This window comes from Rhinatrema bivittatum, chromosome 4, assembly GCF_901001135.1.
Source record: "Rhinatrema bivittatum chromosome 4, aRhiBiv1.1, whole genome shotgun sequence".
NCBI classification, from domain to species: Eukaryota; Metazoa; Chordata; class Amphibia; order Gymnophiona; family Rhinatrematidae; genus Rhinatrema; species Rhinatrema bivittatum.
The window spans coordinates 111,506,110-111,518,907 of record NC_042618.1 but is presented as its reverse complement, the minus strand read 5'-3'; the positions used below and the strand labels follow the sequence as shown (position 1 = coordinate 111,518,907).

At 46.7% G+C, this 12,798-nt stretch overlaps 1 protein-coding gene across 4 annotated transcripts in view; it reads left to right on the top strand.

The window, feature by feature from the left end:
• Positions 1-12,798, top strand: part of TMEM62 (transmembrane protein 62) — a 144,870-nt gene that overhangs the window by 38,077 nt on the left and 93,995 nt on the right. For all 4 annotated transcript variants that reach the window (XM_029598681.1, XM_029598680.1, XM_029598682.1 and 1 more), the window contains one exon: positions 10,174-10,315. In XM_029598681.1, coding sequence (XP_029454541.1) covers positions 10,174-10,315 — 142 coding nt within the window. The remainder of the gene's footprint in view (positions 1-10,173; positions 10,316-12,798) is intronic.

The window sequence follows — 12,798 nt, the reverse complement described above, 5'->3', positions numbered from 1 at the left end:
GATTACAGGCTTCCTACCCGCAGGGTAAATGTGTGCTCTGTGGGCGGTGAGGTTACCATGCTGGCATCGAGTTCATTGGGGCATCAGGCTTCAGGCAGGACCAGCATGGAAAGGTTGGAGCTCAGCTGTTGCAGTGCTGTATGTGGCTACCGGCGCCCGGCTTCCTCTTCGGGGCCCTTATTTTCATGTGTTTGTGTAGGGGAGGCCACAGGAGAGTGTTCACAAGCCTCGGGGAGGCTGTAGGGTAGATGGCTACAGATAAATTAAAAGATTTAACTGATGATCTGTTTTAATTTGTATCATAAGGTTATCTCACAAAAGTATTATTGTAGCAGCATAAATAGACCAGGTTTAATTTGGTTCAGATAGTTCTTTTCTTTGTTTTTGGTTTTAGTTTGTTCCAGTTTTCACAGCACTATAATGAAAGATGAACAAAACTTATACATTATCTCCAAGCCTAACTTTTCAGTTGTTAATTATGCCTTTGCCAAACTAACTAACCCGGCTGAAAGGTAATTAAACCAATTTTATTTCACCCTTAATCCTGGAGGGCAAAATCCTGCAGTGAATCTATCTCAACACAATGGGATGAATCCAGCAAACCTGTGTGGCGGATGACAGTTAAAACCCAAAGGTCTCATAGATGTCTTCATGAGATATATTGGCAGGAATAGGGTAAATAAGTTCTTAGCCTTAGTTCTTTCAAGGAATAGTTAGCAAAACTCCAGTTTCTCGGTTATGGAGCAGGCTGCTGAGTATGAAACTCAGTCTTACTTGCAGGTTTGATGCACTGCAGTTCTGGAAGCAAAGCTCTGGGGCATAAAATCCCTTTTTGTAAAATGTTCCCTTTTTGGAAAATCCATAGTCTGTATAATTCAGAATCCTTTTCTCTGGACCCTCACTGCATATTCAGTTCCATAGGATTCAACGTTGATCTTGATTGGATATAATCACAGGATTTATATAATACAAATGATGTCATCTGAATCCAGATGCACATGGATATTCTCATAAAGTTCATCAGGAAACATGTGCAGAGCAATACCAATTCATAGCTGGTGTTATGGCTGGATACAAAGTTTTTACCAAGGACATGTGCACAGTTCTTGTCTAAGGTTCTCCTCTCACATTGTGAGATGCTGACAAATGTCTGATATGAAAGAACAATCGCAGTTTATTCTCCTCTTTGTGAATCACAGTCTCATATGAAGTTGCCAAGATTATCACATATGAGTCTGTATTGCTTAGACCTGCACTTTTTAGTTCAGTCTGTGTGCATAATAGCAGACTTCAGTTCACTTATGCACATCCTTGTTTAAGACCTGCGTTTACTCTACAAGTTCCAGTGCTCCTCTTCTATCAACAGAGAAAGTCTCTATAAAGTCTGAGTTACCCATGAATGAGACTTCTAGAACACTGTTTTTGGCGAGAGCATTAATCATTTTGGGCCAGTTTCCCACTGGCATTTTAGGCCCTCTGCAGTCCAGAAGTGGCCTTTGAAGGGGAATTTGGGGATCCCCGGTTTTGGCTGTTGCTGAGAGGCCTCAGAGTCAGAATGCTTTGACCCAGGCTTTTCACACTGGAGATTTTTTTTTCCAGAATTCTTCCAGTTCCTGCATCAGACCTACTGTTTCATTCAGAGGCCTGATGCCAAGTGCCAACACTCTGCTGGGATTTCTTCTCTTCCATCAGGGACATCAGCTTCAAAAAGGCCCAGGGAGTCATGTGATCCCCCTTGCTGGGGACAGAGTAGCTTCCAGGGGATCCTGAGGCTGGGGTTGACTCCTGGAGCATTCCTTCTATGGAAGAAGGTGAGGTTCCCTCAGATAAAGAGGACAGCAAGGTGATTTGTATATTTCACAAGGAAATTGTGACTTTTATAAACTAAGTGGTTTCATGTCTTAGAATTGCAGATCCTGGGTGATAAGGGGATTTCTGTTTGGGGAAAAAAGTGTACATTGACTTTTGTATATACATAAATACCTGACTGTTATTTCTTTGTTATTCTTTATGGTAAATAAACTTTAAATTAAAAAAAAGAATTGCAGATCCAGTTGTAGAGAAATCAGTATTATTAAGGGGCCCATACGTCCTCTAGAGTTTTTCCCCTCCACTCTGAGATTGAGGAGATAGTTTTAGTAGAGTGAGAGACCCCTGAGAGTTGTCTCAGGGGCATGCAAAGCCTTCTTAGGTTGTATCTTCTGGCTCTTGAGGCAGTACTGTATCTGTTTCAGTTGCCTCGAGTGGATTCCTTAGTCTATGCAGTAACAAGGCGCACTACTATCCCACTGGGACAGTACTTCTCTTTGGGATCCTCAGAATCAGAGGACTGAACTTCCCTCAAACATATGTTCACCTATGCAGCTTGGCAATCCATATTTCAGATTATAGTGGTGGTGTGATCTTGCACTGGAAAATGAAGACACTGCTTGAAAATGGCGTCTGCTATGGCTTTTTTGGAAGTTGCCCTCTATGATGTTTTGCCAGTGTCTTCCAGATCAGTGGCTTCATCAGTTGCAGCCAGAAGGCTTCTCTGGCACTGCAACTGATCTGAGGATTCCTGATTAGTCTTGATTGATCAATATCCCCTTTAAGGACAGACTGTCCTTTGGGAAGGACATGGAGCAGCTGATAAAAAAAAAATATTGGGGATCCTAAGCCCCAAAGACTCCTGTAAGACAAGCTACAGTCTATCTTCTAGTCTAATCAAGGTCAAGGCCAGCTCCGGGGCTCTAGACATTATTGGCCAGAAAGGTAATCATATTCTTATTCCTTTTTAAGGTTGGTTAGAGTTCTAAGTGAAAGGGCCAGTGCTTTCGTAGTTTCAAGAAGACAAAGTTAGAGCGATATTCCTCCACTGGAACTGTTTGGACCTCTCAATGAAGGTTGGCGAGTCCGTTCTCTGGTTTGCATGTGAGTGGTCGCTTGCAGCAGGTTCACCAGGAATGGGCCCAAATCACATCAGATCAATGGGTCTTGGATGTGATCAAATTTTACTGCCTTACCAAGAAGGAACTCCTGTTCCCAATGTATGACAGTCACAAACTGAAGGTAGTGCTCAACACTCTTGTGCAGCTTCAACTATTGAAGGCAATAGTTCCAGTTCCCTGTACATACCCAGATCAGTCCAAACTCCTGGGTTGTTACGATCCTGCTCGCAGACTCCATCCCACGAGCAGGTCTCTACTTACCGCCTCCTTGCGGTCTGACGCCATTCTGCAGCAGGAGGGGCCCGCCGATGTCTCCTTTCGCGGCCTTAGCACCACCACTGTCAGGATCTTCAAGCGGCAGGAAACCGCGGCTTACTTTTTATCTTCATGGCCTAGCTGCTGCCAGGATCCACTTCATCGCGGCTCCAAGCCGCCGGCGCTGCCTCCAATGCGGCCCTGAAGCCACCGCTGCTGATTCCTTCTCTGAGGTGGGGAAGACGCCGCTGGGACTCCTTTGAGCGGCAAGGGAAGACACTGCTGCTGTGACACTGCTGCGGGTCTGTCTCTCTTCGCGGCCTTGTGCCACCATCGGGGCCGGCTCCTCCGTCCGTGCAGTGAGGTCGCCGCTGTTCGTGGTCCTGCGTGCTCTTCCTGGGCCTTCCTAGGTGCCAGCGCGCGCCTTTTCCAAGATATTTAAAGGGCCAGCGGTGGGAAAAACCCGCTGCCCCACTGGAAGTCCTTTTTAGCTCACTTCCTGTTTCAGCCCTATAAAAGGGTTCATTTCCAGTTCCTCGGGGCCTTTGGATCGGACTCCATGGTCATCCATGTTCTTCTGTGCCGGTCCAGATCCTCCGTGGTCTTCATGTGTCCAAGATGGTTCTTCTTTCCATGTCTTGATGTTCCTGGTCTCTTCGTCCTGATATTTCTGGTCTTATCCTCCATCGGAGCTCCTTTGTTGCCTGTTCCAAGTCCTGATGTTCCAAGTTCTGTTCCAGATGTCCTGATGCTCCAGATGTCTTGATGTTCCGTAGTTCCTTTCCTGAAAGTCATGATGTTCCAGATATTCCGTGTTCCTGATGTCTTGGTCCTGATGCCTTCGTCTTCGCCTCTGCAAGCAGTTTCCTGCGTCCACCTTTCCTGGCGTGCCACTGTCGTGGTTCTGTGACCAGCCCATTGGGAGGCTGTGTAGGACGCTTCGTGGTACAAGGCCTTCTCGTCTGCAGCGCAGGTCTCTGGAAGACCCTTGTTTTTAATGTTCCAAGTTCCGAGTCTTGAATCCTGAGTCTTGAATCCTGTCCCATCTTCGGAGTTTCTTGACTGCTTCCGTCCATGCCCAAGACTCTGCCAGAACCTGCTCCGCTCCAGCGTGGTCCGCAACCAGCCACAGGCGGCTGTGTAAGGCGTACCCCGGTGCAGGCCTCTACTGAATCTTCGACATGTTCCAATCCCAAGTTCCACTACTTCGCCTGGAGTCTGCTTTGCACTCAGCATGGTCCGTGACCAGCCATGGGCGGCTGTGTAGGGCGCGCTGCAATGCAGTTTTTACCCAGTACTTTCGCCTGAGTCCTGAAACCTTGCCCTAGACCACCTGAGTAACCTGAATCCTTGTTCCGAGTCTTTCCAAATTCCAAGTCTCCGTCTTGTTCCTGCCCTCAGTCTCCGTCTGGCCTCATGCACTCGTCGTTCCAAAGCGGCAGGTCCGAAAGGGCTTTTGAGTGGCTGGAGGGCTCCTCCTGAGACCAGCATTGCGTTGCTGGGTCTCCTTGGTGCATGTGGGTCCAGCGGAGGGCTGATCCTGCTTGGTGCCTGTTCTGAGTTGCTTGCTTTAGTTCCAGTCCTGCTTTGTTCCTGCTCTGCCCGTGGTTGCATGTGCTCATCTCCCATGGTGTGGCTCGGGGCTCCTCTCTGAGTCGTGCCATGGTTCAGGGGCTCACGCTCTCCCATGAGCTGACCCTGGCATATAACCTGGTGTGCCACCTGGTGTTACTCAGTATTTCTCTGTCTCCAGCAGATTGTGGCAGTGCAAAACCTGAAGTCTGTGAATTAGTTAAAATAAATAAATAAAGTCTGGTTAGGAGTGAAAAGTACTTCTCAGAAGGTTGGCAGGACCTGGTGGGGCCATCCCTTCTGTTTTTTGAGGTGGACAGGCAGGGGACTGGGGACCCTTTTTGACTCTGTCCTTTTCACCGTTGGGGGTGTACAACTGGTAGTGCCAGCTCCCTCCCCTCCGGAGGACATCTGGAGCCTGTTGTCACAACTTCAGGGAAGTGTTCTTTTGTTAAAAAAAAATAAAAATAGAAATAAAGCAGTTTCCTGTTCATACCCAGATCAGTCCAGACAAGTTGGTTTTGCATCCCTACCAGCAGATGGAGGCAGAGAACAAAATTTGAGGCAATGCTACATAACTGAGAGTGCCACCTGCAGTCCCTCAGTATTTCTTTCTCTCCAGCAGATGGTAGAGGTGCAAACCTGCAGTCTGATAAAGGAAAAAAAAAAAAGAGAGAGAGAAATTTAAGGGAAGTTAAGACAGAGGCTCCCTGAGGTGTTAGGCTCTTTCGTGGACCATCCCTCAGGTGGAGCAGGGCAACTGGGGGTTTGGGAACCACTGGCTGGTGTTCGTCCTCAGCTTGCCTTGAGGTCCTGATAGCCAGGGAACTGGCTTCCTCGTGACCTCCGAGGTCTCCTCCTGAGAGTTCACCGTTCTGTCAGGGAAGTACCCTGTATTTGTTGGTGTTAAGTTTTTATTGAAAAAAAAAAAATCCATGAGCCTTGCAGCGGCCGAAGGAACAGTCGGGGCATGGCAGTTGGTGCGCCTGGGACAGTGGTAGCTGTTGGCGCTTGCAGGAGAGGAAGCTTGGGGTGGTTGCCCATCTCCCTTCTCCCTGGGGGTCCTGGGAATTTGATGGAAGCCTCAGTCGGTCCAGTTGTTACATCTGGGCGGTGGCGCGGTGCAGTTAGTCAGCCATGGGTGTGGCATACGTTTTTTCCCACTTGCCACTCGGGCCAGCGGTTTTGCAGGGCTGCGGTTTTCACCACGGCTGTGGCCTCGCGCCTTCTCTCTCGTGCCACCCGTGCCAGTTCTACACTGCAGCATTTTCAGCCACGTATGCGGCCTGCTGTTTTTTTGATCAGATTGCATGTTACGGCACCAAAGCCATGAGTGGCGGCCTGCAGGCCACACAGCTCAGCAAGCGTTCCATGTGCTCTGGCTACGCGGCGGGAGATGAAGGTACCATGGCAAGGGCGACCTTGGAAAAGAGGACCTTCTGTTCTTTAGGGGCCATGACTGCAGTCCTGGGGGGACCTCGGAGTGCAGCTGTGCCCATAGGGGATCGTGGTCTCCAAAGAATCCTGGGATTCCCCTCCGCTTCTGTCGCTTGTGGTGCAGGAGGGACAGGATGGGGAGGGGATTCGAACAGCCTTCTCGAGCAGGGGACCAAGGATCCTGAAGATTTTTCACCGGAGTTTGTTTTGCTCCTGCATAAGGCCTTCCCAGTGCAGGAGGGGTGGATCAAGCATCCAAAGAAGAGGCCACCTTGTCGCTCTTTTAAGAGTCCAAAGGTGGCCTCTTCTGGAAGTCCGGGGATCTGCTGCAACGCCTGAATCTGGGTCGGGCAGGTTCGGAGGCTGATCCAGGGATGTGGGAAATTTGGATGATATGCCGGAGGACCCTATGGATTTGCATGGGGCAGGTCCGAATGCGGACTCTAATGCAAATAAGAATGATCCTGATCCAGACAAGTTTCCAATGTTGGAAGGGGATGACCCTAGGATGGTCCGCTTGTAGGAATTGCATCCCCATATTCCTCAGATATTGCAGGAACTGGGGGTGAAAGTAACTCAGGAGGAGACTGATAATGAGGGCATGAATCTGGTCCTGGATGGGCTGCGGGGCCCTCCTAGTGCCTTTCCCTTGCCTAAGAAGATTCGGAAGTTGGTGAACCAGGAGTGGGACTTTTTGGAATCAGGTCTAAAAGTCGGCAGGACCATGGCTAAGCTTTACCTCCTAATGGAAGAGACCTTGGAGCTTCTGTGGGTGCCTAAAGTGGATGCAGCGGTGACCATCTCGATGGCAGGGGTTGCTGCCCTGAAGGATGTTCAGGGCAGCAATTTCCAAATTCAATTGAAGTGGATGTTCGAGGTTTCTGCCTTGAGTCTCCGGTCCATGATTTGTGACAGCATGATGCAGAGGGCCTGTTTGTGCTGGGTGCAGAAGGCACAGAAGCAAGCCTCTTCAAGGAATGTCCGTACTCTGCAATCGGCGCGCTTGGAGGCTGGAGTGGCTTATGCTGCCGATGCGCTTTATGACTTGGTGTGCACTTTGGCCAGGAGCATGGTCTTGGCAGTAGTGGCATGCAGACCTTTGTGGTTGCAAAATTGGTCAGCTGACATGGTCCAGGACCCAGTTGTGTAATCTTCCTTTTAAGGGGAAACTCCTTTTTGGGGAGGATTTGGATTAGCTGATGAAGACTCTGGGGGAGTCCAAAAGGAACAGGTTGCCTGAGGATAAGAAAACTAGCAAGAAGGTTTTTCCGTCTCGGTCCCATTTTCAGGAGTTGCGCAGGTTCTGGTCAGGCAAGACCTTCTCTGGTGTGGGAGTGAAGCAGTCATTGGGACGGCATCAGTCCTTTCGAGACTACCGCAGAGCTTCCAGGGATGTTGCCAGTCAAGGGGCCAGTGGTGGAAAGTCTTCACAAAGAAGCCAGCATCACCCATTCCTCCGTAGAAGTGGTAGGGGGCAGATTGTCCGGCTTTTACGAGGAGTGGGTCAAGATTACCTCAGACCATTGGGTTGTAGAAGTGGTGAGAGATGGTTATGCTCTAGAATTTTCGCGCCCTGTCAGGGAGGCCTTTCTGGAGTCTCATGTTGCCTTTCGAAGCAAGCGAGAGGTGGTGTGGGAGACTTTGCAGAGGCTGTTAAGTTTTTAAATGCGATAGTTCCCGTCCCACGGGAGGAGCAGGGACAGGAAAGGTTCTCCATTTATTTTGTGGTTCCCAAGAAGGAGGGAACTTTTTGACTTGCAGAAAGTGAATAGGGCCCTGAGGGTTCTGTATTTTTGCATGAAGACATTGCGAATGGTGATTGCAGCAGTCCACAGAGGAGATTTCTTGGCATCGTTGGATCTGACAGGCGTAACTCCATATTCCCATTCGGAAGGACCATCAGAAATTCCTTCATTTCATGGTATTGGGACAGCATTTCCAGTTTTGAGATCTTCCCTTCTGCTTGGCCATGGTACCACAAACCTTCACAAAGGTGATGGTGACGGTGGCAGCAGCCCTTCGGTGAGAAGGGATTTTGGTACATCCATATCTGGGCGATTGGCTCATTTGCGCGAAGACTGAGGAGGAGTGCATGCGGTTTCTTCAGCAAGTTATGGACATGGGGGTAATTTGCTGTTGCAGCAGTTACTACCCTTAACCAATAAGCCTACATACTGTTAATGCAACTCCAACAGTACTCTCTCCTTCAACAGCAGGGGTAAAGGGGAAATGGGATTTGGACAGTAACCAATTAGGGCCCTGACGTTTAGGGCCCTAATTGGTTACCCCCATGATAAGCATGGGGGTAACCTGCACGCCGTGGCAGATACTATCATAAGCTTGCTGGGCAGACTGGATACACCATTTGGTCCTGTTCTGCCATCATTTCTATGTTTGTATGTTATCCAGTCTGCCCAGCAAGCTTTTTAAGGTAGTAATTGCCACTCTGTGCAGGATACACCCATGTTTCTGTTAAGGGTAGTAACTGCTGCTCCGTGCAGTTTACTCCCAAGCCTTATGTTGCGGGTAGTAATATTAAAAATCAAAAACAAGCAACTGTCAAACCCATAAGAAAATTACTGCTAGCAACATTTTTAAAGGGTGAACAGCCTTCCCAATAAGTCATATAATGCTGCTGTTTGAACATGCTTTGCTTTTGGGCTTGACCATAGAAGCAGTCCACGCCACCAGTATAGCCAGCACTACCTAACTGCCTTCTCAGCTCTGGAGACAGGTGCTGCAGAATAGCTGCAGCATATTCATAGGTAAAAGGCATATTTAATAATGGTTAGGAGAATATGCGTCTGAAAGCAGTTCCTTTTGCCCCTTCTTATGCTTTCACTCGCTCTTTCCAGACTAACATTGGGTATCAGGGAGCAGCACAGTCCTCCTCAGCATGCAATAAATGGGCTTAGATCTAGAGTGGGTCCCATTTTTCTTGGACTGCATTTCAAGGGCAAACGGTGGAAAAAGGTTTTGAAAATAAAATCAGTAATGCATACCAAAATTATGCAGTTATGAGAATAATTATAGCTAAATAATCATACACTAAATGATCAGTTTAATCCCCCTTGTACCTCTAATCATACCTTTGCATGCCCCACCTATGTGTGCAATGGAATTTCTTAGCCTAAGTCTGAAAATCTTGGCTTAGGATACATTCAGAAGCTAGGCTTTTAATGGACTTGGGGTTCTCACACTGACGCACATCACACAACTGTGAACAAGTGTGGGAAAGGAAGAGATGAACAGCAGATGCAGAATCACAAGGAAAAGCCACTTGTTTTGAGAAAACTGTATGCAGTCTTTCAAAACATACTTTCAGATGCACATACTGAAAGAGGGAGGGGAAATATAACTGAGGGAGAGATTTTTTGCAATCCTGAGCAACTAGAAGCAGCAGAGCCATGCTGCTCTTCTGGGCTCTTGTGACAACAGAGAGAGGGAAGTATGGCATTGCTTTATTATTGTACTATTGCCTTTGCTTTGTGAGTGATACCTTTGCTGCATTGCTTTCTGCTGGGCATAAAACACTGCTATTCTGGAATCTACTGTGTGCTGACTCAGTGTGAGTGAGTATATGTGTGCTTTGGAATAGTGGTTCCTGTCTGGGGGGGGGAGAGCCTAGAGGATACCGCTTTGTGTCTTGGAGTGGTGGATCTCGCCAGGGGCGCTGCCTGGGGGGATACCAGTCTCGTGTCTGGGAGGTGTCGCCCTCCGCTGGAGATGCTGTAGGAAATTCTGAGCTTTTATCTTGCTGCAAGCACGCAGAGAAACCGAAATATTGTGTTTCCCTATGTTGATTGTAAACTGTTACATTATTGTAAGAGGAATTTAATTAAATCTAATTGTAATCTGCCTTGAGACTAGCTTGGAAAAGGTGGAATATCAAATGTTGGTAAATAAATATCTTCAAAACTGCTTGAAGAGTGCATCTTTCCCTTGCTCAGAGTTCTCAGTGTGTCCATTGTTTTGGCAGGAAATACTCCGCCCTGCGCAAAGAGGGTTCTTTCCACTATGTCCACAGGACCTCTTTTGGAAATTATTCATTCATCTGTGTGGATGCCACACTGACACCAGGCCCCAAGAGACCCTACAATTTCTTTGGGATTCTGAACAAGGTAAAATAAAAAAAATTCTGTCAGAAATTAATAAAAATGCATTTTGACTGACCCTGTACCAAAGGGTTATTTCATTAAGAAGAGGAAAAGCCACCCACTATCTACAGCTTAAAGTGGGTAGAAACCTATCCTTAGAAATAATTGACATAAAACGGTGACATATCTTGATTTTATACTGTTTATTTACATTGTTATACTGTTATCACCAATAAAACCATTAATAATAAAAAAACAAAACAAAAAAAAACATTCTTATAACCCACAATTGACAACAAAACCTTTTGGTACATTGAGAGCAGATGCAGCACCTCACCTTTTGATGTGCCACCACTTTTTGTACTGCTGCAAATTTTAGGTTAATCCTTCTAGTATACGTCCCTCCAGGCCTTCTAGAAGCAGATGCATCACCCATCCTTGAAATTATAGCATCTTATCTAAATTCAGACTCCCCAACGATAATCCTAGGAGATTTTAACTTACACGTTGACAACCCCACACTCTCAACCAGCTGCAAAACCTTCCTTACCGCCATGTCTGCAATGGGATTCAAACAAATAATCAACGAACCTACGCACAAGGCAGGTCACACACTGGACCTTATATTTCTGAACTCAGGTATAACACATTCAGTACACCCTACATGCAAACTAGTTCCCTGGTCAGACCACTCATTAATCTCCACCACCTTTTCGATGACCCAAACGAGCAACAAACACTCCCCTCAACATTCATTTCTCTACAGAAAAGTATGCTCCTCTGACGAACTCAGCAATCATCTAAACACGGAACTCTCACTCATAGACGTCACATCCCCCAATTCAGCCATAAATTCCTGGTCTACCATAACAGAAACTGTGGCAAACAAACTATGTCCACTGATAACAAAAAAATACAAACAAGGTGCGTCCAAAAGACAGCCATGGTTTACTAACAAACTTAGAAACCTCAAACACAGTCTACGTCAGAAAGAAAGTAAATGGCGTAAAGCCCCTTCCCCCGCTATGCTTTCTGCATACAAACTCGCTCTCCACTCATACAAGAGCTCCACCTTAAAACCAAAAAGGGACTTCTACGCACATAAGATTCATGACCTTATCTTCGACTCCAAAGCCCTTTTCACATTCGTCTCCAATCTAACTCAGGCCAATTCACCTGACATACCAATCAACCAAGCTCAAACAAAAGCAGATGAGCTGGCACTCTTCTTCAGTAATAAAGTCACGAACCACCTAACACAATTAAAGCCCAATACTGGCACACCAGCCAGCACTTACATACACCACAATAAGGACATATCCCTCCAATCTCTTGAACTCACCACATCCTCAGAGATCCAAACACTTCTGAAGAAAATGAAACCTTCATCACATCCCTTCGACCAAATCCCGTCTAAATTACTACTTCTAATCCCGGACACCATCACCAAAACCCTGGCGGACATCATTAACTGCTCATTTACCCAGGGTTTCTATCCAGACTACCTTAAACTAGCATCCATCAAACCGCTTCTCAAGAAACCTAACTTGGACCCCAAAGATCCTAACAGCTACCGTCCAATCTTCCATTCATTGCCAAGGTGATGGAGAAACTAGTTAACACGCAACTATCGGACTACATAGAAGAACACAAAATTCTATTCCCTACTCAATACGGTTTCAGAAAAGCTTCAAGTACCGAATCCCTACTCATCTCCCTGACGGACTACCTCACCTTGGGCCTCGACAAAGGACAGGCCTTCCTATTGGACCTATCGCAGCATTCGACACTGTAAACCACGCCATACTACTAAACCAGCTGGTGAACATCGGTATTACAGGATCAGCACTAACCTGGTTCAAGACATTCCTAGAGAACAGAGGTTTCAAGGTTAGAATCCACAACAAAGAATCCCTCAGATACCCTTCTTCACTAGGAGTTCCTCAGGGTTCCTCACTCTCACCAACACTTTTCAACATATACCTTCTCCCGCTTTGCCATCTGCTAAACAAATTGAACCTAAAACACTTTCTATTTGCCGACGATGTCCAGATCGTGATCCCCCTCAAAGAATCCATCACTAAAACTCTAGAATTTTGGGAAAACTGTTTTCAAGAAATTAACGGCCTCCTTTCCAGCTTAAATTTAATTCTAAACCAATCAAAAAGCGAATTCCTGCTCATCTCTCCAGAAAACTGCAAAATCACTACGAACCCGCCAGCCAACTTGCAAATTTCAAAAGTAAGAGATCTAGGAGTTTCTATAGACAACCGGCTAAACCTAAAATCATTTATTAACCAAACAACTGAAGACTGCTTCCACAAACTACACGTATTAAAAAGAATAAAACCCCTCTTTCATTTACATGATTATAGAACAGTGCTCCAAGCAATAATCTTTGCTAAAATAGATTACTGCAACGCTATCCTACTAGGTCTCCCATCATCCCATACTAAACCTCTCCAAATGATACAGAACACGGCAGCAAGAATCTTAACAAACAAGAG